This window comes from Ursus maritimus, unplaced genomic scaffold (assembly GCF_017311325.1).
Source record: "Ursus maritimus isolate PB19 unplaced genomic scaffold, ASM1731132v1 scaffold_19, whole genome shotgun sequence".
Taxonomy (NCBI): Eukaryota; Metazoa; Chordata; class Mammalia; order Carnivora; family Ursidae; genus Ursus; species Ursus maritimus.
This window is the reverse complement of record NW_024424341.1, coordinates 45,089,135-45,114,944: the sequence shown is the minus strand read 5'-3', so window position 1 is coordinate 45,114,944 and position 25,810 is coordinate 45,089,135. Positions and strand designations below refer to the sequence as shown.

The following is a 25,810-nucleotide window of genomic DNA, read 5'->3' as shown; positions in this document are numbered from 1 at the left end:
ATAATTGACGTATAACATATTAGTTTCAAGTGTACAACATGGTTCAATATTTGTATATATTGTCAAATGATTACCACAATAAGTCTAGTTAATATCCATCATCACCACACAGTTATAACTTTTTTTCTTATGGTAAGAACTTTTAAGATCTATTCTCTTAAAAACTTTCAAAAATAACAGTATTATTAACTATAGTCACCATGCTGTATATTATATCCCCAAGACTTATTTTATAACTGGAAGTCTGCTCCTTTTGACCACCTTCACCCCTTTTGCCCACCTCCCCATCCTCTGTCTCTGGCAAACACTAATCTGTTCTTTGTATCTATGAGTTCATTTTGTTTGTTTGTTTTTTAGATTCCACACATAAGTGAGGTCAGACAGTGTTTGTCTTTCTGTTTGGCTTATTTCACTTAGCATAATACCCTTAAAGTCCATCCATGTTGTCACAAATGTCTTTCTTTCTTATGGCTGAATAATATTTCATTGTATATGCACACCATGTTTTCCTTATCCATTCATCCACGGAGGGACACTTATGTTGCTTCTATGTCTTGGCTATTGTAAATAATGCTGCAGTAAACTTGGAGTTGCCATATCTTTTCAAATTAGTGTTTTTACTTTGTTTCAATAAATACCCAGAAGTGAAATTCCTGGACCACATGTTAGTTCTATTTTTAATATTTTGAGGAACTGGCATGGTTTTTTAGTTAATTTCATTCAGATAAATACCCAGAAGTGGAACTCCATGGACATATGGTAGTTGTATTTTTAATTTTTTGGAAGAATTCTACTTTCTTTTGATTAATGTTGGTATAGTATATTCTTTTACATTATTTTATTTTCAACTTACCTGTCTAATTATATTTGAAGTTATTTTCTTATGGACAGTATATAGCTGGGTCATGTTTTTTATTCACTCTCTCAATCTCTTTTTTCATTTGTGTATTTACACCACTTACATTTAATGTAATACTTACGTGGTAAGGCTTTAACTTGTCATTTTGTTCTTGTTTTCTCTTTGTTTGCTCTGTTCTTAATTTCTGTTTTTTTCCTACCTCCCTGTGGGCTTCTCGAATGATTTTAAAATTCCATTTTGATTTATCTATAGTGTTTCTGAGTTATCTCTTTGTATAGTTTTTTTAGTGATTGATCTAAGTATTACATTATATAGAACTTACCAAAGTCTACTGGTTTAAACATTTTACCAGTTCAAGTATAGAAACCTCACCTCCCTTCACATCTTTTTACCCTCTCCCATTTATAATGGTCTTAAGTACTTCCTCTACATACACTAAGAACAGCATTACATGGTGTTAGTTTTTACTTTGATTGCCAAACATAATTTAGAACACTCAAGAAGACAAGGTAAATTGTATTTACCCATAGGTTTGCTCTCTCCATGTTCTTTCCTTCTTTTTGATGTTCCAAGATTTATTTATTTATTTATTTATTTATTTATTTATTTATTTATTAATCATTTTCTTTCTGTTTGGAGAATTCCCTTTTGCCATTCTTTTTGGGTCTTGGTTGGTTAAAAATTCCTTTAGTTTTCCTTCATCTGAGGATGTCTTGATTTCCTCTTCATTCCTGAAGGATATTTTCACTAGATACAAATTTCCAAGTTGATAGTTCTTTTCTTTCAGTATCTGAGAAATGTTTCAGTTCCTTATGGCCTCCATGGTTTTTGATATGAAATCTGTCATTTGAATGGTTTTCTCCTTATAGGTAATGTGTCATTTCTCTGTGGTTGCTTTCAAGACCTTTTTTTTTTTTTTTTTTTTTGGTCTTTAATTTTTAGAAGTTTGACTATTATGTGTCTTGCCACAGATTTCTTTGGGTTTATCTTGTGTAGGATTCACTCAGCTTCTTATATCTGTAGATGTATGGGTTTTGTTTGTTTATTTTGTCAAATTAGGGACATTATTTCTTCAAATGTTTTCTCAGCCTCACCCTCTTTCTACTCTCCTTCTGAGACTCCAATGACATGAATGTTAGATCTTTTGTCATGCTAGCCACACATGCCCCTGAGGCTCTGTTCATTTATTTTTTCAGTTTATTTTCTCTTTGGTGTTCAAATTGGGTAATTTCTATTGTTCTATGTTCCATTTCACTGATTGTTATTTCTATAATCCTCATTCTGCTGTTGAGCCCATTCATTAAGGTTTTTATTTCAGTTATTATATTTTTTAGTTCTAAAATTTCCTTCTGATTCTTCTTTATATCTTCTTTCTTAGCTGACACTCTCCATTTTTTTCATTTGTTTCAAGCATGTCTGTAATTGCTCACTGAGCATTTTTATGAATCTTTAAATCTTTGTCAGATAATTCCAACATCTGTGTCATCTTGGTGTTTGCATCTGTTGATTATCGTTTCACATTCAGTTTGAGAACTTCCTGGTTCTTAGTATGCCAAGTGATTTACAATTGAACCTGGACATTGGGGTATTATTTATGGGACCGGATCTTATTTAAATCTATGTTTTAGCAAGCCTCCCCTGACTCTGCTCCAGTGAAACGAATGGGGGCACTGACTTATAACTGCCAAGTGGGAGTACAAGCTCAGGTTCCCCACTCAGCCTCTCCTGACACCTGGTGTGTGTGTGTGTGTGTGTGTGTGTGTGTGTGTGTGTGTGTGTGTGAAGTTTTCTTATTATTGCTGGGCAGGGGTAGAAGATCAGGTTCCCCACTATGCATCCACTAATACCAGCCTCGCTGGGAGAGAGAGAGGGGAACTTCATTACTGTTCTCCACATGGCTTCCATGTAGATTCCATAGCAGGAGGTGGGCTTATGACCACTGAGTGACAGTGAAAGTCCTGACTGTCCCCTAGACCTTCTCTTCCACCACTCTAGTGAGGAGAATGATGCCTCATCACCACTGGGTGGGGGTGGATGTCCAGGCTCCCCATGTGGTCTCCACTGACACTGTAGGAAGGAATAGTCTAGTGGGGATAGAGGGCCCAGCTCCACACTCGGCCTCCTCTGGCACCACTCAGATGTGGTATGGGGGAGTGGCCTGGGTTCTTCATTACTACCTAGCAAGGGTGGAAGTCTAGGATCCCACTCAGCCTTTGCTCTTGGCGGGGGAGTGAAGCAGCAGGTTTTTCTGTGATATTTAGCTGGAGCAGAGTAGTTATTGCCTGAACAATTTCTGTCTTTCTGGGTTGCCCCTTTCTTGGTTCTTTGGCTAGAAGAGCAGAGTTTGGCTGAACTTTTTTTGTCTGTGCCCATTGGCACTTCCAGTTGCTTGCTTCTTCAGTATCCAGTGAAACCCAGGGAATTCACCATCACATCATTCCTCAGGTCCCAAGGTCCCTAACCAGCATGTCTTCTCTCAACCTCTCAGTGTCTTCTTATGCTTGTTTTTAAAACATCCAGGGTTTTAGGTGTTCTTAGCAAAAGAAATAGGGAAGAATACACCTTCCCAGAACATACTGTTTTTAAAATAAGCTGGTCTTTCCCTTTTCCCTTTCCTTCTCAATGGCTGCAGTCAGTAGGGTTTGGTGATGCCAGGGTGCAGATTTCTCAGAGACTTCCCTGTTCAAATCCCTGTAGGATTTGAATGGCTTTGCCTGATGCCTGGTTCTGGTCTCAAGACACTCACTGACTAGAAGCCTGACCAAGTGATAAGGTTCCAGTCTCATGACTTGCCCATTCAATAACATTTCATGTAAGTTATCTTTTTTCTTCCTGATATCTCTGTGCTCATCCCTCAACCCTTGGGAGCTGCTGAAGCATCCGCGTAAGTGACCAGCCCCCACCCCCCACCATTCTTGCCTTTGGAGCGAAAGTATGGAGTGAGAATAACACACAGCACTAAACTACAAATACCTTCAGATTGTCTTGTGCCTTTTTCAGCAGGCTGGCAGCTCTAAAGTGCTTGCCTTGATTATCAGCATTTCCTGAGAGCTGGATAGAGGGGAAGTTGTGGAGGATCTAGCTCTATCTGATGTAGAAACTCCATATACTGAAACTAAAAACTGACCATAGGTACTTGAGTGTTCCCTCCAATCTGCCTCTGAACCCACACTCCGCTCATTCCCTCTTTTCCTAACTCTCTACTTTGCCTTGCCTCTTGGCTGCCTGTGAGTCACAGAGGGGCAGGGGGTGTGGCCGAGGAGGGTGAAAATCCTTCACTGTGCTTCCCCTTTCACTCTCAGATGCTGCCAGGGTCCCCGAAGAAGGAAGACACGAGGAAACAGGTAAAAATTATTTTGCTCTCTTTCTCATTCAGCAAGCCAGCGTGGAGCAGCTGCTGTGTGCCAGGCACAATTCTGGGGCCTGGGAGTACAGTGGAAAGCCCACCTCCCTCTTGCCTGTGTTATAACAGCGTATAGACCCCCTGTCTTTGAGCATGCCCCTGATGGGCTTGATGAGTCTTCTGAGAGTAAAATGGGTCACCAGATGCCCAGGAGGGAGGAATGGACTCAGGGAGGCTGGTTCTGAGATCCTGTAAGGCCCTCAACAGGCCTGTGTTGAGCAGGCCATGGGTCTGGATAGCGTGGCCTTGTCCTGAGCCTTTGTGCCTAATGCCTCTTGCTCCCTGCTTCCACGCCCTACCTTGTCTCAGCAGCCTTCCAATTCCAGGCCGGTGGTCCCACTTCTTATGTCCCAGAGACTGCCTGGAGCTGCTTGGGGTGAGCAAGCAGCCCTGCTAAGAAGTGCCCTTTCCAGGCGTGATCCCGGCATTATGGGATCGAGTCCCACATCAGGCTCCTCTGCTATGAGCCTGCTTCTTCCTCTCCCACTCCCCCTGCTTGTGTTCCCTCTCTTGAAGTATTAAAAAAAAAAAAAAGAAGTGCCCTTTCCCACTCGCCCTGGTGTCCTCAAGCCATTCCCCCATGAGGGTGGCTGGTGGCTGAGGGGGCACCAGGGTCCAGCTACTGGAAGCTCGTCTTTGCCACAGAGAATGGAATCTAGCCTTTGCCACAGCTCTTATGGAAGGAAACCCAAAGGGGACCCACAGCGCATCCCTCAAAACACTGACCTTGCAACCCTGCCAAGTTTTTCAAGGGCAACGTAAACTTGGTTCCGTGGCTAGAGAAGTGTGGGCAATGGACTATACTTTAGCCTCCATGTTGGGAGATGTAGGATGTACACACAGCTGATTAAAGGGATCAAAAAGACCCACAGTTAGGAATCTCTTCACCTTTTAAACCCAGCTTTTCTCAAGTGGATGTGGCCATGAAGACGTTTTTGTGTGTAGCCCTGTTAGCACCTGCCGTGTTGGTATCGGTTCTGTCTGGAGAGTCTGCCTCCATTCAGAGCCCTTGCCCCTAACCCAGGCCCGGCCCAGGCCAGCACAGGCACTACTCCTGGGGACAGGCCCTCTTCCCTCTCAGCAAGCGGCCCAGCTGTCCCCACCCTGGGTACTGGACACCCAACAGCATTTGGCATGAGCCACGCCGCCTGAGGAGATAAACAGCCCGAGGGGGTGAGGGGCCCTTGCTGTGTGGGAAATGTTGGCTGAGCAGGTGGGACGGGTGCAGGTCTGTGCTGAGACCGGAGACACACTCTGTCACACATCCTGCTAACTCCAGAGGGACCAGCACAGAGCGGCCCAGCCATGCAAATTGGGACTTAAATTTAACTCTCTGTAAATGTAACTCTATGTAAAATTCTAGTAAGGTGTCAGATAAGCTCACTCATGTGTCAAGGAGAGACAGATGGCCGTGGCTGCAAACTGGGGGCCCTTGGAATGCCTCCAGCCTGCAGACAGGTCTGGTTTGGCCAGCACCATGTTTGTTTGTTTGTTTGTTTTTTGTTTGTTTATGAAAGTGGAACATTCACATGAAAATCTGGCTTCTTACTTCTCTTAAAACAGTGGGAGGTCAGGCAGTGCTAAGCTCATATTCCCAACTGGCAGCAATTGCCTGGGGCTGGGAGTGTCATTGCCTTTACCCAAGGCATGACCTCTGTCCCTACTTGGCTGATTTATGTTTTCTTCCCAGCCCCTGGGCTTCTCTGAGTAGGACCCTTGGACCACATTCTCCTAAGTTCTTCCAGACCCCTCTAAATGCTCTCCTGGAATCACACTAATTAGTTTTAGAGTAATTTTGTTCCTGGTCTTTAAAATCAAGTTTTGACCATGGCTCTGACCTACATAAAATCCTTCACTAGGTGCCTCCAGGTGAGCTTCAAGCTACCCGGGGCCTGGGATTCAAGGCGCCCAGTGGTCTGGTGCCACTCAAAGCCTGAGAGCTGGGCAGGAAGTTTGTAAAATTATGAATGGATGGATGGATGAATGGAAGGATGGATGGATGGATGAATGGAAGGGGAAGGAGGGCTAGGAAAAGAGACAGGCTCGCTGTATAGAGTTCTTAGGCTGACAGAATAGACAAGGCATACCCACAAAGGCCCTATGAACATCCAGAATTCACATCCTGCAATGCAACCAGATGTGGTCCTCCTGGGATCAGGGAAGAGGGGGCTGGAGCTTGGTGGGTGAGCAAGAAAAGCCATCGGAAAGAAGTAAGTGACCAGATGGCTCAAAGACAAATTCTTCCCGGCCCAGGCTCCTGCCTAGACACAGCACCATGCATCTCCTCGGCCCCTCGCTCCTGCTCCTTGGTAAGGACTGTGGCTTAGGCTTGGGTTCTGGGATGTCTGTGGGAGCTGGAGGAGGAGGAGAGCTCTGGAGCAAAGAATAAGTTGGGGAGGGTGGGGACAGGCAGGGTATGTGTGTGTATACACTGCTCTCTTTGTGTACCTTCTTCTCTCCCTCTATCTTCAGAGGGGATTCTTTATTCATTTGAAAGCTCTTTATGTCCCTCAATAATGCTTTTTGATCACTGTGGTGGGTTCCAGAATACTTGGCCTTTTCTGATTCATCTGAATGGAAGTTTGAGCGGCCCCACACTCTCTACAGCTGGGACGGGGCCTGTGTCTGGATTCCCTGTAAATACAAAATTCCAAGGTTTTCAGAGGCACTGGAAAACCTGACCTTGTACAGAAACTATGAATACGATGATGCCACCAAGAACTTCAAGGGTTCCATTCTCTATGAGGACAGAAAGCCTTGGAATTACACTTTTCACCCGAAAAGAGTTCAGGTCCTGGGAGACCGAAGCTCCAACTGCACCATCTTCATCAACCCTGTGCTTGAACAAGACAATGGCCATCTGGGGCTGAGGTTGATTACGAAGACTGACAGATGGATGGAGAAAATAGACCTCAACGTCTCTAGTAAGGCCCTGGGGGATGGGGTCCTCTGCCTCGTTTTCGGGCAAGGAGGGAGGTGGGAAACACCCAACTGCTGGGACAGGGGCTGCAAACCAGGCTGCCTGTAGAGGCCAGGGAGGAGGTGGCAGTAAGTGACCAGGGCAGCACAAGATAATGGGGCCCACAGCCCGAGCACTTGTCTCTCCTCAAGCATGGCACCTGCCCCTCAGCTCCCACCCATGCTGGAACCTGGGTTCCAGGTTGCCTGATTTTTCTTTATTTCTTTTTTTTTTTTAAAGATGTTATTTATTTATTAGAGAGAGAGACAGCACAAGCAGCGGGAATGGCAGGCAGAGGGAGAAGGAGAAGCAGGCTTCCCGCTGAGCAGGGAACCTGAAAAGGGGCTCGATCCCAGGACCCTGGGATCGTGACCTGAGCGGAAGACAGACGCTTTAGCCGACTGAGCCATCCAGGCGCACCGGGTTCCCTGATTTTTCAAGAGAAGATGGAAACCTCTGATTTGAGTGAAATCTCCCAATGCCTTAATCTTGGCGATTAATTCTAATTAGGCCTCCATGTCTAAAAGAGACACAGGTAGGGGGCGAATGAAACCTAGGCCTGGGACCTCCACCCCACAGTCTGTTTCTTCAGTGCGGGGGTTGGAAGCGTCTAAGCTAAGCAGCCCTATACTGCGATGAGAAATGTGGCCTCAGACCTGCTGTCCTAGGGTGGCCAAGCCCCGGAGATCCCTAAAGGGCCATGCTAGAGGTCTCCCAGCATTGAGGGCATTACAAATGCAGGTTTGTCATCAAAGCCAAGAAAGGCATGGTGCCCTAACCTGGTAAAATTCCCTTGGGGTGGGGGAGTGATCTTGAAAATGTTTAGAGAGCAAACATCAGGGAAGGAGAACTAGGTGAGTATAAAATATAAAACAGGATTCCTAAGGAGCATCAGCATTCACAAGACCTTTTAGAGAGTGTTTCAGCAGAGCAAAAGTGATTCAAACCGGAGAAAGGCAGGCCCAGAGAGAGATAGAAGGGACCAGCAAGGGGCTCCTGAGGGGCTGTTTGGGGGCGGGGCGTCTACAGCCAGGTGTGAGGGGCTGGCACACAGGCCCCTGGTCTCCCAGGCCTCCAGCTTGGCCCCTACTCTTTTGCAGAGACGCCCCTTTCACCGCACATTCAGCTCCCTCCAGAAATCCGGGAGTCCCAGGAAGTCACTCTGACCTGCTTGCTGAATTTCTCCTGCCCTGGGTATCAGATCCAGCTGCAGTGGTCCCTGGAGGAGCCTGGCATCACCTTGACCACCCTGACCACCCTGACCACCAAGACCGTCTCCACCCAGAGCAAGCTCACTTTCCAGCCGCATTGGACGCACCATGGCAGGAACCTGACCTGCCAGCTCTGGGATCACAACGCAGAGCGGATCGTCTCCGAGGAGACGGTGCTGCTGGATGTAAAGCGTGAGTGTCCCCCAGTGCCCCCAGGGGAAGGACCAGGGTCTTGTCTCTTCTCCCCAAGCTCTCAGAGTGCGCCAAAGGTAGCGGGCATCTACATGGAAGGAAGGTCCGTGGACACCGACAGCTGGGAAAGGTCCAGCCAGGGCTGCATCCCTCCACCTCCCCTGTGGTGAGCCCCGGTGTTTCGGGGAGCAGCTTCATCTTAGCATCTGCTTTGGTCCAGGAGAATAACGTAATTTAATATCCTCGAGCCATGATGTGAATTTAAGATCATGTGGTTAGGGGTTTTTTTTTGTTTCCCTGGGTGGGGGCCGCGGGGTAAGAAATGTTTTCACATCATTGTTTGTGCCTTTCATTCATTCAATAAATAATTCCTACGAGCCTCCTAGGAGCCAGGCCTGTTCTCGCCCACTGAGGAGCTAGCCCTGCAGTTGGGGAAGACAAACAGTGCCTGGATTAACAAAGAAATACGGAACTTAAGGGCAGGCAGTGGTCAGGGTATTAGGAGGAAGTAAAGCCAGGCTGGGACGGAGGGAGGGGCAGATGGAGGCTTCTCTGAGGATGGTGAACTGGGGCGAAGGGAAAGATTGAGGCAGGCAGCTATTTGCCGGAAGATCCCAGGAAAAGAAAAGGCCTGGGGGTAGGAGCTTGGTGCACCTGCGCCAGAGCAAGGGGCCTGAGAGCCTCAGCCCTGTGTCTGAGGAGCCCGATGGTAGGAAAGGAGGGCCGAGGCCAGACCTCGTGGGCGGCAGCAGGGTTTTGGATTTTACTGTGGGTGCGGAATCCCCTGAATGGTTTCAAGCAGGGGAGTGGCGAAGTCTGATTGATGGTATCAGGAAGACAGCTGACTGCTGGTGGAGACCAGAACTCTGGGAACCGGTGGGAGGTGGTGTGCAGAGCAGAGAGACAGGTGAGGAGTCCATGACTGTCACCCAGGTGCTTGGAACAGCCCATCTTTGTTGACAAGGGGGACAGCAAGTGGCTGTCCACATTCACATGCTATGTGTAGGCCACTGCTTTATCTGAATCAAAAGCCCTAGAACTTCCCCCCACGTGACACCCCCGAGAAGTCCCTACCCCCTCTCCCACTGCCCCTCTGCTCCTCTAGATGTCCCGAAGTTGAAGATTGAGGTCAGTCCCGAAGGAGCCAATGTAACAGAGGGAGAGTCTGTGACCATGGCGTGCCAGGTCATCAGCAGTAACCCAGAGTCCTGGGGTATATCCTGGCTCAAGGATGGGACCCAGCTGAGGGAGCAGAAGACACCCACACTAACTCTGTCCACTGTGACCAAGACGATGAGTGGAAAGTACCAGTGTGAGGCCTTCAATGATCTAGGCTCAGGACAGTCGGATGAAGTGGTCCTCCAAGTGTATTGTGAGCCTCCTGGGAGCTGGGAGGGGGGCAGGCTGGGAGTTAGCACGGGGTGGAACCAGAGGCCTTTGCTCACCTCCCTCTTCTGCCTCTGCACCTTTTTCCAGATGCTCCAGAACCTTCCAGGGTTGAGATCCTCTCCTCGCCAGCTAAGGAGGGAAATAAAGTAGAGATGACTTGTATGTCAGTGGCCAATCCTCCTCCAACCAATTACACCTGGTATCACAATGAGATAAAAGTGCCGGGAAGGACAAGCAAGACCTTCCAGATCCCAGAGGTCCTCCTTGAGCATGCTGGGAATTATTCTTGCTTGGCAGAAAACAGACTTGGTCTTGGACAAATTGGCCAGGAGACTGAGTTAGACGTCCAGTGTGAGTAGTCACAGGGCCTCTGGGTTCTAGTGGGAGGAGGAGGCAGGCAGACCGGGCTCAGGAGATTCCTGGGTCCTAACATGGACGGCAAGCAGAGGGGCCTCCCAACATGTACGCTCCTCCGGCAGGTGCGTGGCTGCTATTCCCAGTTGTACACCCAGCACCAGGACAGGGTCTGGCTCGTGGTGGGTACTCAGTAGATGTTTGTTGAATGAATGAACAGCAGGATGCCAGAGCCCCGTGAGGGACACGGAGAACTTGGTGTCACTAGGCAGTGGCAGAGTCCCAGAAGGGGGCCTGAAGTTTTCAAGGAGAGCTGGGGCAAAATATCTCACTGCCTCTCCATCAGAGGTTGGACCCTGTTTAACACAGTGATTCTTGTCCGTCAGTCGAGCCCAGGACAAAGAGAATCCCTAAGTTTGAGCCTTGGACCCTGGGATGTCCGAGTCTGAGCCAGAGGCTCTGATGGGGATTACTGAGCTCTCAGCCTATCCGGCTCCCATTCTATGCTTGAGCTCTGCTCTGACCTGCTGCCTCATCCTGCCGCAAACCACAGCCAGGTTCCGGTTCTTGCACAGATGCGAGAGGAAAGCACCAGCCTTCCTTTGGTTAATTTAGGAATTGTGTGAACGCAGGGGATAGGCTGGGGCAGGGGGAGGGGGGTGGAGGAGGAGGCACTGGGAAAGGTAGTCTGGACAGCTGCCTTTCCCTCGCCCATCTGCCTGGTTTCCTCCCAGATGCCCCCAAGGAGGTCACCACGGTGATTCAAAACCCCACGCGAATTCGAGAAGGAGACACTGTGACCCTGTCCTGTAACTACAGTTCCAGTAATCCCAGAGTTACCCGATATGAGTGGGACTTCCAAGGCTTCCGGAGGGAAAATTCACCCGGGATGCTGATAATTCAAAAAGTTGCCTGGGACACCATGCCGATCACCTGTGCAGCCTGTAACCAGTGGTGTTCGTGGGCTCCCTCTGTCAACCTGGATGTCCAGCGTGAGTGGCCGGGCAAAGGGATCCAAGAGGTAGCCCAGCTGGGATATGGGCTCTCAGGGCGAGGGGCCTGGGGCCTGGGCTGGACCCTTCACAAAGAATTGAAGGCTGAGAGTCTGGTCTTGGGGCCAAGGGGAGAGAAAGTCATGGGGACAGAAAGGGGGAAAGGGACCCAAGAGGTCAGCCTGAGGCCCTTGCTCTCCAGATGCCCCCAAGGATGTCAGGATCCTGCAGATCAGCCCCTCTTCTGAGATTCACTCCGGGTACCGAGTCCTCCTTGGATGTAACTTCTCAAGTAGCCGACCCAGAGACGTCCACTTCTTCTGGAAGAAAAATGGAATCTTTCTGAAGGAAGGAAAAGAACTGGGCTTTGACTCCATCTCTCCAGAAGATGCCGGCAGTTACAACTGCTTCGTCAACAACTCCATAGGACAGACCATGTCTGAGGCCAGGATGCTCCGAGTGCTGTGTGAGTGGCTGGAGCTGGAGACAGACAGAAGAGCCCGTGACCAGCTGCCTGGATCCTGATTTTGCTTCTCCTTATAGATGCACCCAGGAAGCTGCGTGTGGCCATCAGCCCAAAGGATCAAGTGATGGAGGGGAAGAAGGCAGTCCTGACATGTGAGAGCGATGCCAACCCTCCCATCTTCCAGTACACCTGGTTTGACTGGAATAACCAAAACCTCCACCATTATGATCAGATGCTGCGACTGGATCCCGTGAAGATCCAGCACTCAGGCGCCTATTGGTGCGAGGCGGCCAACCAGCTGGGCAGGGCCCAGTCGCCACCCAGCACCCTCACCGTCTACTGTAAGGCCCCTCCCCTCTTCTTTTCTGAACCCCCTTCTCCTTCCCTCCCTCCCCTGTCCTGTGGGGCAGCCCAGCCGGTCACTCCCAGCCACAGTGCCTGCTCCACACAGGTTCACCTGTCTTCCTCCTTCTCGCAGTCTCTCCTGACTCTCTAGGAAGGTTCCGTCTCAGGCTGCCCCCGTCTGCCAGACAGCCTGAGCTCTTTCTGGGTCCCTCTCTGTCTCTCTCTGTCTCACCCTTGACAGGCCGCTTATCTTTCTGTTTTGAGATTACAGTATTTTTTTTTAAGACAAGGTAAAATCCAATAGCACAAAAGGGTAAATAGTAGAAAGACACCTCTCCTTTCTTTCTTCCTGAGGATTCTACCCCTCCCTGAAGGCCTTCACTACTGGCAGCTGGCTGCATCTAATTACAGAGCTATTCTGCCCGCGCACAATATGATAAGTAGGTCTATGTCTACACACCGTTCGTCATGCAAATCGTGGGAGAGCTCACACGTTGTCCTGGACATTCTTTTTTCCCCACGTAACAATACCATGTGGAGAGTGTTCTATGTCCGTGCACGCACAGGGTCTCTGAAGAGTCTGGAAACAATAGGGAGGTTATCTAATTGATTTATTATACTTTTTCGATTAAACTTGGAGCCTTGGCTTTAGATTTAGGAGATCATGGCCAGCAAAGCTGGATGCCTGAACGTGTTATTTGGAAATGCAACATATTGTATAAAAACCTGTGCCTCGGGTCTCCACTTTGCAGACACCCTGGAGACCTGTCTCTTTCCCTCAGGGCAGCATTGTCGTTGTCTCCCCGTGCACAGAAGTGGCAAACCCTATCTACCCCGTGCCTTCCACACAGCCCTGCGCTGTCTCCGGCTCTGGCCCCCCTGAAGGACAGCTGCAGGATAAATTCCTACAGGGAATTGCTGCTTCGAAGGACAAGTGATTTTAAGTTCTGATAAGTATGGCCAAGCGGCCGCTAAAGAAGTCATAGCTTTTACTGCAGGTCCTGTGTGTGCCTGTGTCTGTCACTTCCCTCAGAGTTAGCCCTTTCCTCCCAATGGAGGGCCCGCAGGCAGGGGCCGGCCTCTCCCCTTCTCTGCATCACGGCCCCTACGTGTGGAGGAGAAGTTGCCCAGGCAAGGACAGCGGCCACACAGAGAAGTTGAGGATGCTTCCTGGGCAAATGCTGCAAGGCAGAGCTGGCCGTGACCCGAAAGAGGCAGTATCCCCAACTCATGGTCACTCCTTCCCCCACCAGACAGCCCGGAGACCATCGGCAGGCGAGTGGCCGTGGGAGTGGGGTTCTGCCTGGCCACCCTCCTCCTGGCGTTCTGGGGAGTCAAGCTTCAGCGAAGGTGAGCTCCCCCCAAGGCCCACATCCCGGGCTCTCCCTGATTCCTTCCCCAGAGTGACTCTGGTTGGCCATCCTGGAGCCCCCACATGACCACTGTTCAGGGTCCTGTTCCCACTTCCCTGATCCCCACGGGAGCGGGGCTTTATTTCCTAGCTGGAAGAGGATACGAAGCCAGCAGGGGCTCCAGGAAAGTTCCAGTGGGCAGAGCTTCTTTGTGAGGAAGCAAAAGGTAAGATATGGAGAAAGATGACCTGGGGGGCAGACCCGGAAGTCAAGGGGAGACAAAGGGCAGGGGGGCTGCAAAGAGCACTGTGGGGAGGTCTGCGGGTCAGAGGCCAGGGGCGGGGGACTCAGGTGGAGAAAGGAGTGGCAAGAACTGAGGCCTTGTCTCTCTCCCAGGTTAGAAGGGCCCCACTCTCCGAAGACCCCCACTCCCTGGGGTGCTACAATCCGGTGATGGAAGATGCCATCAGTTACGCCACTTTGCGCTTTCCTGTTGGCGAGACTGATACACCAAGACCTGGGTACTGAGTGAGGGTCCCGGGAGGGTGACATGTGCACCAGGGGAGGGCTGTGGGAGGAATGGCTCGTGTCCCACCTGCTCTCTTTGTGGCAGGCCCGTGAGCCAGGCTCTGCTCTGGGGTGCTCTTGGGGTCTAGGGGAGTAGGAAATAGGAAGAGAGTTCACACAAAAGGCTTCATCTGCGACCATTCATCTATCCTTCCTCAGAGATGCAGGGACCCTGGAGACAGAGGGACCTTCTCCAAACAGGGATGACACGGTCACTTACTCTGTCTTGCAGAAGCGTCGAGTGGTAAGGGGGCAGGGCCATGGAAGGTAGGGGTGTGGGGACCTGGCTTTAGCTGTGAGTCCCAGAGGGGAAGGACTTGGTGGCTTCCTTGGTGGCAAGGGCTGGTGGGGTGGGGTTTGCCCAGACACAGGTGCGATCGGAGCCAGGGCAGCACTCCTAGTCCGAGATGCTGACTGCAGCCAGTGCGGGGACAAGAGGACTCCTGCTCGGGCTCTTGGACCCCCGGGAGGAGCCAGGGAGGGAACAGGCAGGGAACGCAGACTGGAAGGCCAGGGGCCATGAGGCCCACTTCACACAACGTGGCTTTCTCAGGGCGACTATGAGAACGTGCTTCCGGACAGTCCAGAAGATGAGGGGATACATTACTCGGAGCTGGTTCATCTTGGGGTGGGGGAGCGGCCTCTAGCCCAGGATGCGGTGGAATACGTGACCCTCAAGCACTGACCGGCCTAACCCACTGGAGCAGAGGCACCGAGTGAGGGACTGCAGGGGCCGGCGGGTTGTGGAGCTTGCCCAGCCCCTGCTGCTCAGCTGCAAAGCCACACAGCCTCCCCTCCATATCCATGCACACACATGCACACAAGCACACACATGCACACCATCCCTGAAGCCCCAGTCAGGGCACAGAACTTCGAATGTGGCCCAGAGACAGCCTTCCTTCTCAGCACTGGTAAGCCTGACCTTCCCAAAGGCCTGCTCCCCGTCCGCTCTCCTTCTCACTGGGAAAGGCGTCTAAACACCAACCCAGCAAATCACACATCCCCCTGCCCCTCCCCGGCACCTGCCACCGCTCACCAGCTTTCAAACCCTGTTCCCAGCAGGCCAGCACCCCAGCTTGTTACTGTATTTTTTTTTCTTTCCCTCTCCATCCCTTTGGCTCCCTCACCCCTGCTCTGAAAGCCCCACGCACTCGTCCTGTGCCTAATTTCTGCCTCTGGAGCAAAGCGCAGGGAGAGAAGGGCTGTCTTGCGCTGGGTTCTCCTCCACTCGTCAGCGAGGGGAATATTCCATTGTTGCTGCTGCCCCTCCCCTCGGGGGTCTTGTGGGCTGAGACACACTGGTGTGGACAGACGTATAACACACACAGAGCTGCACAATAAAAATGGCTCAGATACCATTTCAAAGAACCCGTGAACGATTTCCAACCTGGGGTCAGAGTGAGAACGGGGGGCAGGGGAGGAGGATTTAGGAGGGCCCCGTGGGGCTTGAGAAGGGAAAGGGTTCGGGGCAACCTCAAGATCAAAGCCACGGACTGGGGAGCCTGTTGTCTTGTTGCAAAGGGTGCACTGGCCCTACAGGCGGACCAGCAGAAGTCTGAGTCCTGACCCTTCTGCTAACGAGCTCAGTGATCTGCTAACGAGCTCACCGGCTCATCTGAGCCTTAGTTTCTTCATCAGCTAAATGGGAGTGCCACCACCTGTGGTGCAGGCGGCTCAAGATAAGAAATGGGGGACAGTCATACACATGCTGGAGTCACATTATCAGAAACCTGTCACAACAGCCAAAAATCCCTAAAAACCAGATGGCCACCTTGTTGGCCTCTCTTGAAGAATGGAAGAAGCGGAAGTTGATTCGTCACTCCCAGCTGTTCTCAAAAGTCCCGCTGCCAAGTTCGGTCACAACCCACAGTTGCCCAAGAACTTCTCGAAAGCCGACTGCCTTGAGAAACCTCACTGCTTTCCTCTCACCGACTGTCACCATCGCCCATTCCCTGCCATGTTCGCTAATTCAGACTTTCCAGTTAGGTCCTCCCAGCTTCCCCTCCACGTTTCAGGTTTGACCTTTCTCCACCTATTCTTAGAAGCAGAAACACGTGGTTAATACATCAGCAAGGGGATACAAGTTCCCGGCCCATGGTGGGCGCTGCACAAATTCCACTTCCTTCCCTGCCCTCCCTTCCCATCTGCTCAATACTGGAATCTGCTCTCTGAGAAGACGATGTTCTGGTCACCCTTGGAATTAAGCCAGGGCAAGGCACTCATTTCCCCACCAATCCACTTTGTCCCCAGTGTGAAGCCAGCATTTCCGGAGGAAGGGGGGACGGCAAGAACTGTCTCAGGGAAAGGGTAAGTGTTTGGGCTTTCTGTCTCAAGAATGAGGTCCAGGATCGCTCACCCATTCAACTGTTTATTCAGCAAACATTTGCCAAGCACCTGTCAATGCATCCAGCATAGAGCAGTTGTTGGGATGCAAAAAAGAAACGACATCATCCTCATTTTGGGGATCTCTAGTCTAGGGTGCCCAAAAGGTTTTAGGACAGGGGCCCCTGAAAGGAGCTGAAGACAGCCCTGAACGTGGTGAGGCCTGGCCTGGGCTCCCTGGCAACCAACGGGAGCCCTGCCATCCTGTCCGAGCCCAGCTGCTGACATTAGCCTACTTCGTGACCAATTGACCGAGAGATGTGGCTGTCAACAGGCCAACGGAGTTCAGACAACTCTGCAGCCAGGGCCTCCAGAATCCAGGTAGCCCTCCACGCAGCCCCGGACCTCACTGCCCTCTCAGGGCCCTGACAACCAGTCAGTCATCCACTCAATTACTGAGCCCCCACTATGGAAGCAACAAGCAGTGGACAAAGCAGGCAGAAATCTTGGGCCTCGCTGACCAATATTCTAGCAGAGGGGCCAGCAAATCTGGTATCACAGGTTCATGAGCACTAGGAATAAACACAATGCAAGATGAAGATGGACTGGAACAGGGGAGGGGCCCGTTTGGAGAGGGTTCAAGGAAGGCCCTCGGCGAAGGTGACACTGGGCAGAGACCTAAACCACCAGAGGCGTGGGGCCAAGCAGGGGTCTTGAAGATCCAACATCCAAACGCTTGTTATGGGAGGTGAAATGGCCCTCCTTTTGGTTTTTCCTCATTTCTGCCAGTTTCCCAAAGATAAAATACTAAACAACAGATGGCAAGTTCTTCCACATCCCAAGGGAGGTGCTGGACGACATATGTAGGACGGGGAAGGGAGGCAACCAAGAATCAGTTCAGCGGCTGAAGTGGAAAAAGGGGACCCGATCGTTTCTTTGGAGGCAATGGTTGATATGCTGAGAATCCCACGCTGCCTTCACCGGAAGCCTGGTGGGAAGCACTTCCAGGAAACCACTAGCGAAGCTTGTTCTAGGTGACTTAGAATTTGGGACGATGTGGCGGCCTGATGACCGACACACACACACACCCAAAAATGGAGAGATCTGAAGTCCAGAGAGAGGCTGTGTTGTCTGAGGCAGAGACAGGCAGACAGAGAGACACAGGCATAGTCAGAGACAGAGAGATAGAATCACAGAGACAGCCTGTGGCCATTTTAAATCTCCCTTAGAAGGTCTTCCTAGAAGGGCAGGGTGACCCCGGCAGGGAAGTAAACAGCTAAATTCTCAGAGGCTGAGAAGAAAGCTAAGTGGCCAGCTGGAGACTCGCACCATCTGTGCCTTTAGTGAGAGCCACCCAGTGTCCCTCCAGGTGCCCCAGAGAAAGCACCACCAAACGGGACCTGTCCCTTGTCTGTCCTCCTCCCCACTCCTGCCAGCACCAGAAGGAAAGGTCAGAAACTACTGTCATTGAGTCAGAGGGGGAGGAGAGGGAAAACCTTCTCCTCGCAAAACGTGCCCACAGCCTGTCACAGAGGCGACACCTCAAACTGATGTGTCACCATCATATCAGTCATCAAATGGACGTGGTGTGGGCCACCAAAGTTTGTTATCTATGAGGGAGCATGTAAGGCCTGGGCCTGCCCATGGACTCATCCAGGAGGAAAGAAGACAGCGTCCAGAGCAGGTCTGAGGAGGCTGGGGTGGGGTGGGATTGAGCAGTGTTCTGGTCGTACCCCAACAACCCTGCTCCTCTAAGGGACTAACTACACACTCCTCAAGTTGCCTAGGAAAAAGCCCTCATTGCTGCCCTGTCCCCTTCCTGTTTGCATCATCTGTTTGGACCCTCACCTCCTGGCCTCAGCTCCTGCTCGAGATGCCCCATTAGCTGCTCACCCAGGCTGCTCATGCCTCAGGCTAATGGCCCTGCCACCCCGCCCTCGTCTCCCTTCCAGCTCACTGCCCATCCTGGACACCCTCCCTCAGCCCAGCCAGGGGGACTTCTGCTCCTCAGAGACATCTGGCAGCTCCGAGAGGTGAGTCCCTCTTTCTGTGGCTCCTCTCTCCATGGCGATTATTCCCCCAGACTCCCTAATTCACCTGCTTAGGGTGCCCCCTGAAGTTGGCTAAGGTCATTCCCTATGGCACTGATGGGACCTGGCGTACCCTTGGGCTCTGCCCTGGCACCCCCCTTCGCCTGCCCTTGGCCACAGCCTCCACCTTACCCAAATCCTGACATCTCCCCCAACCCCCCAGCTAGGAGTTGCCACCAACCCTCCCCCAGCTGCTATGCAGGCTCTCCGCTGTCCCTGCTGGGGGGAAGGGGGCAGCTGCTTCCCTTCCCAGGGAACTGGGGGAGGGGAGTGGACGCAGGACTCTAACTTCCAGTCCTAGGAAAAACACACACACCATGGGGCCCAACTCTGTGCTAATCTTCTACCCTTTCTCTCCCCAGTCTCAGAAATCAGGAGGCCTTTCCTCTGACGGGACGTGCACACTTCCGTTGTGTTTTAAGAGAGGCTATGGTGGAAAGAAAGCAGAGGACTGAGGGCTATCGGTCCTCACTTTGAACCCGGACTCACCGGCTCACTGGCACCACCTCCCTCGTGGGCCTTTCTGGTTGAGATCGTTGGTATCTCACTAGATGACTTCAAATACCCTGAGCAGTCTGTGATCCCAGGAGCCCCTGACCCCCACCCCCACCCCACCACAAGCCGATCCAAGGGTGGGGAGCAAGTGGCGCTCAGGAGCGTGGAGGCCAGCCCTGGCCCCATGGACCTGCCCCCGCAGCTCTCCTTCGCCCTCTACGCGGCCGCCTTTGCGCTGGGCTTCCCGCTCAATGCCCTGGCCATTGGGGGCGCCGTGTCCCACGCCCGGCTCCGCCTCACCCCCAGCCTTGTTTATGCCCTCCACCTGGGCTGCTCTGACCTCCTGCTGGCAGCCTCTCTGCCCCTGAAGGCTGTGGAGGCCCTGGCCTCGGGCGCCTGGCCTCTGCCGGCCCCACTCTGTCCTGCCTTTGCCCTGGCCCACTTCGCTCCGCTCTATGCCAGCGGGGGCTTCCTGGCTGCCCTGAGCGTAGGCCGCTACCTAGGGGCTGCCTTCCCCTTGGGCTACCAAGCGGCCCGGAGGCCACGCTATTCCTGGGGGGTGTGTGCGGCCATATGGGCCCTTGTTCTCTGTCACCTGGGGCTGGTCTTTGGGTTGGAGGCTCCGGGAGGCTGGATGGACAATACCACCAGCTCTCTGGGCATCAACACGCCAGTCAATGGCTCTCCAGTCTGCCTGGAGGCCTGGGACCCAGCCTCAGCGGGCCCTGCTCGCCTCAGCCTCTCTCTGCTGCTCTTCTTCCTGCCCCTGAGCATTACAGCCTTCTGCTACGTGGGCTGCCTCCGGGCACTGGTCCGCTCAGGCCTGAGCCACAGACGGAAGCTAAAGGCAGCCTGGGTGGCCGGCGGGGCACTGCTCACACTGCTGCTCTGCTTAGGACCTTACAATGCCTCCAACGTGGCTGGCTTCCTGCGCCCCGACATGGGAGGCTGCTGGCGGAAACTGGGACTCATCACAGGGGCTTGGAGTGTGGTGCTCAACCCGCTGGTGACTGGCTACTTGGGAGGGGGTACTGGGCGGGTGACAAGTGTGGCAAGAACGAAAGGAGGGACATCACAGAAGTAGGAGCCACTGCTGGGGAGAAGGGACATGGAGCAGGAGAGCCTGGCTGCTTGTCTGGGCCCCTGGAGCCCAGAGCCAAAGAAACTGCAGGGCAGCCTGGCCTGAGAGCAACCTTGCACCTGAAAGAACTGAGCCTGGCAGAAGACTGCATCCCAGCTGGAGGGAAGAACAGAGGCCAGGGGCTAGGTCACAGAAGGAAGGTAAGCTTGCCTCTGTACACATCAGCATGACTCCCCACTTCTGCCTCTCCCTCTTCTCCTCATGCCCCACCTGCCAGTGCTATGGTTTTCTTCCAATCCAGAGGAGATGCCACTCTGATGATACACTTTGGGAGATGCTACTCCCAAAAGGTTTTCTAGGAATGAACAGTTTAATTTCTGAATAAGAGAAGAGGCAGGAGGCAAGATGTTGACGCTGTTATACCATTTGGAACTCACAAGAGGGCAGCATTGGAACTGCGAACAGGAAGTTGGTAGGAAAAGCTGCTTCACAGGGATTAAAAATACTAGCAACACCAGAAATAGTCACTAACAGATACAGTCTCTAAGATGTGACAGTCACCACGTCAAGCACTTTAAAAGTGTTGTCCCATTTCACACAATCCTTTGATTTGGCCATGCAGCTGCTGTACAGGTGGGCAGATTGTTCACTGCACAAGCATGCCAGGCTGAGGGGCAAACACTGACTAAATTCTAACCTGTGCTTTCCTCGCCAAGCCATGTGCCTGGCATGGGACTGCTTCTAACCAGAGGAAGAAGCATGTTATTCTAATTTGAACAAAGATATGGCTCACTCTTCAAGCAGTGCACCCTGGTGGAGGGTGCTACCACCTGGAGGGGGGTTCCTTTTCCTAATTTGTACAGAGGCACTGCATAAGTTAGCTACAGTCCTGGACCAGGTATTATCACCATCTTCATCTTGCAGGTTAAGAAATTTTCCTGAGGCCCTACAGCAAGGAAGGGGTGGATATGGGATGTGATTCTGCAAGGCAGGACCCCCAAGGGGCAGGGGGCATTTGAAAAACTTGGGCTATCAGGGTTAACGCCTGTCTTTGTGGTCCACTTTGCAAAGGTGAATGGTGGCACCCCAAACCTGCAAAAGAATAGGTAGAGGAGAGTGGCCATGGAGGAGACAAACATCTGAGCATCTGCTCTGATGAGGCAACTTGTTCCTCTAAAGACAATAATGCCACGGACATATAAGACACAGAAAGTCTAGCTGCATACCTAGTGTGCAAGAACCGGTTTATACAAGCTACCTCTTTTTATGCATAAATGTCTACAAGGGCAAGGAATTTTATTTGCTGATTATTTGCTGATTATTTGCTGATTATTCCCAGCAAATAGAGGGGAGCTTCATGCATAGTAGGCACTCAGTAAACGGTTGCTACATGAATGAATGGTCACAATAGCCTTCCAAGGAAAATGTTATTACCCATTTTATAATTAAATGAAAACAGACCAGAGAAGTTACATAACTTGCCTGAGGCTCCACAGAAGCGAGAAACAAGTTTATTCCCTGCACGGTGGTGAGACCAGAGAATTTCAGTGTAAGCTGAACTCCAGCCCATGCAGCCTCACTGCCCCTCCCAGAAAGCCAGGGACTGCTCTCTCTCCCACTGCTCGGGAGCACCTGCTGCCGCTGGACCACTTCTTCTGGTGAATTGTGCCTGCTCCATTTAGGGGTGGAATTTAGTTCCTCCCTAGGGCCCCTGAAGCCCCACATGACCCTTGTCTCTTCAGCCCGAAGCCTTCTACATGTTCCCCCAACAGGTCAGCCTGTGCACCTGCCATTGCTTGCCTGCTAAGTGCTTCCCCAGTGGCTTTCGGCCTCCGTGCTACTGAGGCTTTATTACCCTCCTACCACTCAATCACCCGAGACCTCACTCCCACCAAACCCATGACTGCAAAACTGTTTTTAACAACTTATTTGAGATAAAATTGATATCTCATAAAATTCACCCATTTTAAGTGTTCCAGTCAATGTTTTTTAGTAAATTTACTAAGGTGTGCAACTGTATTATCCAGTTTAGAACATTTTCATCAGCTCAGTAAGACCCCTCCTGCTGATTTACAGTTAATCCCCCCCAAGTCCCCAAGGAACCAGTAATCTACCTTCTGTAGGTACAAATTGGCCTATTCTGGACATTTCATATAAATGGAAACATACAGTGTATGGCATTCTATGTCTGTCTTGTTTCATTTGGCATGTTTTTGAGGTTCTAGCACTCATAGGTATTTCACTCCGTTTTACTGGCAAATAGTATTCCATCCTATGGACACGCTACGAGATCTATCCAGCTGGTGAGCTGATGGGCTACCGCAGGGTGGGGGGGCGGGGGTGTTTCTACTTTTTGGCTATTACGAACATTGCTGAAGTAGATAACATACGGTGGAGCTGGATCCCATGGTAAATTGATATTAACTCTTTTAAGAAACTGCTTTCCAAAGTCACTCTACCATTTTATATTACCTGCAACGTTTGAGAGGATTCCCATTTCTCCACCTCCCGCTGACCATTTGGCATTGTCTGATTTTTCGCCTATAGCCATCCCAGTGGGTATAAAATGGTTATCTCACTGTGCTGCATAAATATTTGAATGAATAATCCATAATCTCTGAAGTTGGACAGAACTTGGGTTTGAACGTTAATGAGCTGCACTGCCCGGCGTGAGTCACTTCCCCACCGTGAAGCCCAGGGACAGAATGGTGATGCCCTCAGAGGCTGAGTGTCTGCGACGGATTATGTGCCCCCTAAATCATCATTATCATCACTAGTCTTCTCATTATCACCATCACCCTGGAGACAAGCCCACACCAGTGACTGGGATGATGCAGCTAACATCTGTTACATACTCACCACAACACGCCAGGTTCCCTTGTCAGCCCTCGACGGGTATTAATGCGCTCCTCTAACGACAACCCTATGAAATCGGTACTGTGATGGTCCCTGCTTTGCAGATGAGGACGCGGAGATTGAGCGTTTAGGCCTCTTGCCCCAAATCACAGAGTCAGTGACAGAGCGGCAGTGCACCCAAGCCGCTGGTTCCAGATCCCAGCTCTCCATCACTGCCTCATGCTTCCTGCCCTTACAAGGCAAATTGGATGACTGCCATTCCAGAGAAGCAGATAAAAACCAAGTGGAGGATCCGGGAGGAGAAGATGAAGCTGGCTCGGGGCTGGCTCGAGCATCCCCTCCGAGATAGCCCAAGAGCAAGGCACAGAGCCGTGGAATTTGCTCCTCATTTTGCATACTGGCGCGGGGCTGGTAAAGGAGCTGAAGGCATGTTTTGTGCGATTGCTCAACGGTGAATGATGTCATGGGTCTTTATCAGTTCTGCCAGATAAATAGCTAACTTATACTGTGTTGCAGGAGCCGGCAAGGTGCTGGGGGCAGAGCAGTTGGGTTCTCAAATAAGCAGGTGAGCATGGGGCCATAAGGGGCTTGGGAGGGGGCCCCTTGGTGGAAAGGGACAGGGGACAGGGCATGACCAGGAAGACAGGCAGGCTCACCCTGCTGGAGAAAGCATCAGGGGGCATGAGGGGGTGGGGGGGTGACAGTGTTCCCTGTCAATGGTTGAGATGCTGCTGACATGGGGCATGAACGACCCCCTCCAGACTGCCTCTTCCATCTAGCTGTCTCTTTCCCCAGTGGCCACCACCATGGGCACAAGCCCGGCCTGGTCCTTCTTCCCTGGCGATCACTGGCTCTACTTCTCCGTGTACCTCTTCACCTTCCTCGTGGGGCTCCCCCTCAACGTGGTGGCCCTAGTGATCTTCGTGGGCAAGCTGCGGCGGCGCCCAGTGGCCGTGGACGTGCTCTTGCTCAACCTGACCCTCTCAGACCTGCTTCTGCTGCTCTTCCTGCCATTCCGCATGGTGGAGGCCGCCAGTGGCATGCGCTGGCCCCTGCCCTTCATCTTCTGCCCCTTCTCCGGATTCCTCTTCTTCACCACCATCTATCTGACCTCCCTCTTCCTGGCAGCTGTGAGCATCGAGCGCTTCCTGAGCGTGGCCTACCCACTATGGTACAAAGCCCGGCCGAGGCCTGGACAGGCCGGCCTGGTCAGCGGGGCCTGCTGGCTCCTGGCCGGCGCTCACTGCAGCGTGATCTACGTCATTGAATTCTCAGGGAACTCCTCCTACAGCCAGACTAGCAACGGCACCTGCTACTTGGAATTCCAGGAGAACCAGCTGGCTATTCTCCTGCCCGTCAGGCTGGAGATGGCTGTGGTCCTTTTTGGGGTGCCCCTGCTCATCACCAGCTACTGCTATGGCCACCTGGTGTGGGTGCTCAGCAGGGGAGCCAGCCACCGGCGGTGGAGGAGGGTGGTTGGGCTTGTGGCAGCCACCCTGCTCAACTTCCTCGTCTGCTTTGGGCCCTACAACGTGTCTCATGTCGTGGGCTACATCCGGGGTGAAAGCCCAGCGTGGAGAAGTTATGTGCTGCTTCTTAGCACCCTGAATTCCTGTGTCGACCCCCTTGTCTACTACTTCTCCTCATCTGGATTCCAGGCTGACTTTCAGGGGCTGCTGAGAAGGCTGACGGGGGGCTGGGGCCCTTGGAGGCAGGAGGGCAGCGTGAAGCTGAAGGAGAAGAACGAGGAGGGGGGCAGCCGCGGGAGCTGTCCAACATAGCGAGCAGGTAGTGGACTCCGGGAGGGCTGTGGAGCAGGCGGCTGGGTGGCCTGGCAGGTCCTAGCTGGAGTCAGGCAGGACTGGGGAGTGGGGGGCTGGGGGCTCATGCGGCCGGGGCAGAGGAGGCACCCAGTCTTCCCAAGAATGTGCCCACCCAAGCCCAGCTTTCATTCTTACCCAACTGCCCTCCTTTCCCATCCTCCTCTCCAGCCACCCCTCCCCCCCACCCGAGGCCGTGGATTCAGCCCTGGGAGATAGTCAGGATGAGAGTCTGCACTGGAGAAAAAAGAGTCCCCTTGGCTGCAGGCCGGCTCGTGTGCTTTTCAGAGGGTAAAGGAGGAGTTGAGAGCAGTGACCAGGGAATGAGGGAGCTGCCTGGTGGCTTGGGACAGGAAGGGGAAGAAGCCACCCTTCAGAGCTGCTCCTACCTAGCAGGTCAAGAGTGGGTACAATAAAATCCCAGGCCTGAGGGAGCATCCTGCTTTCATGTGGACTTTTCCAGAAAGTTTCCATTGTTCAGTAAATTCAGATTTTCAGGGACATTTATGAAAAATGACAGAAGAAAAATTACTTAAATAAATCTGGTAGCAAGTAAGAGAGAATGGTCTTTCCTTATTCTGTCTTTTTTTTTTTTTTAGAGAGAAAGAGAGCGCGCGCACGTGCCAGCAGGGTGGGGGGATGCAGAGGGAGAGGAAGGAGAGAATCCCAAGCAGGCTCCATACCCAGCACATAGCCTGACACTGGGCTCAATCCTATGACCCTGAGATCATAACCTGAGCCGAAATCAAGAAATCAAGAGTTGGATGTTCATCTGACTGAGCCACCCAGGTGCCCTTGTCTTTTTCTTACGGCATACCTGGGCCAAATGGGATTGGTGGATGGAAGGATTAAACACCTAGACTCCAAAAGGAAAGGGCTAAAATGCCTAGATGTCAAGAGAGGGTGTGGGTTGGAGGAATAAAAGTAACGGCTAACCTATGTGAAGGACTTGGCCTCACCCACTACCTTCTTCTTCGATCCTCTCAGTAACCGTGTGGCAGGTACTTATTACTCACACTTTGCAGATGAGGGGATGGGCCCAGACCGGTGAAGTCTC

At 51.9% G+C, this 25,810-nt stretch overlaps 3 protein-coding genes across 6 annotated transcripts; all 3 read left to right on the top strand.

Moving 5' to 3' along the window:
• The first annotated feature begins 4,139 nt into the window (after positions 1-4,139).
• Positions 4,140-15,447, top strand: CD22 (CD22 molecule). Of its 4 annotated transcripts, XM_008712093.2 has the most exons (14): positions 4,140-4,203; positions 6,516-6,571; positions 6,809-7,186; positions 8,322-8,624; positions 9,730-9,996; positions 10,101-10,364; positions 11,102-11,359; positions 11,562-11,825; positions 11,903-12,166; positions 13,424-13,520; positions 13,673-13,748; positions 13,919-14,043; positions 14,249-14,333; positions 14,643-15,447. In XM_008712093.2, the coding sequence occupies exons 2-14, from the start codon at positions 6,538-6,540 to the stop codon at positions 14,772-14,774; spliced, it is 2,547 nt and encodes an 848-aa protein (XP_008710315.1). In that variant the 5' UTR covers positions 4,140-4,203; positions 6,516-6,537; the 3' UTR covers positions 14,775-15,447. The 4 variants fall into 4 exon arrangements, with proteins under 4 accessions (XP_008710315.1, XP_040488672.1, XP_008710317.1 ...); XM_040632738.1 differs by lacking the exon at positions 9,730-9,996; XM_008712094.2 differs by lacking the exon at positions 4,140-4,203 and having other exon boundaries at positions 6,530-6,571; positions 7,047-7,186.
• Positions 15,448-17,144: 1,697 nt separating this feature from the next.
• FFAR1 (free fatty acid receptor 1) lies at positions 17,145-20,121 on the top strand. The gene is made up of 2 exons (XM_008712097.2): positions 17,145-18,444; positions 18,864-20,121. The coding sequence occupies exon 2, from the start codon at positions 19,181-19,183 to the stop codon at positions 20,078-20,080; it is 900 nt and encodes a 299-aa protein (XP_008710319.1). The 5' UTR covers positions 17,145-18,444; positions 18,864-19,180; the 3' UTR covers positions 20,081-20,121.
• Positions 20,122-20,252: 131 nt separating this feature from the next.
• FFAR3 (free fatty acid receptor 3) lies at positions 20,253-25,309 on the top strand. Its single transcript, XM_008712098.2, is given in 4 exon segments — positions 20,253-20,277; positions 23,450-23,498; positions 23,729-24,684; positions 24,687-25,309. Coding segments are annotated over 2 exon segments (984 nt in total). The 5' UTR covers positions 20,253-20,277; positions 23,450-23,498; positions 23,729-23,739; the 3' UTR covers positions 24,726-25,309.
• Positions 25,310-25,810: the final 501 nt, after the last annotated feature.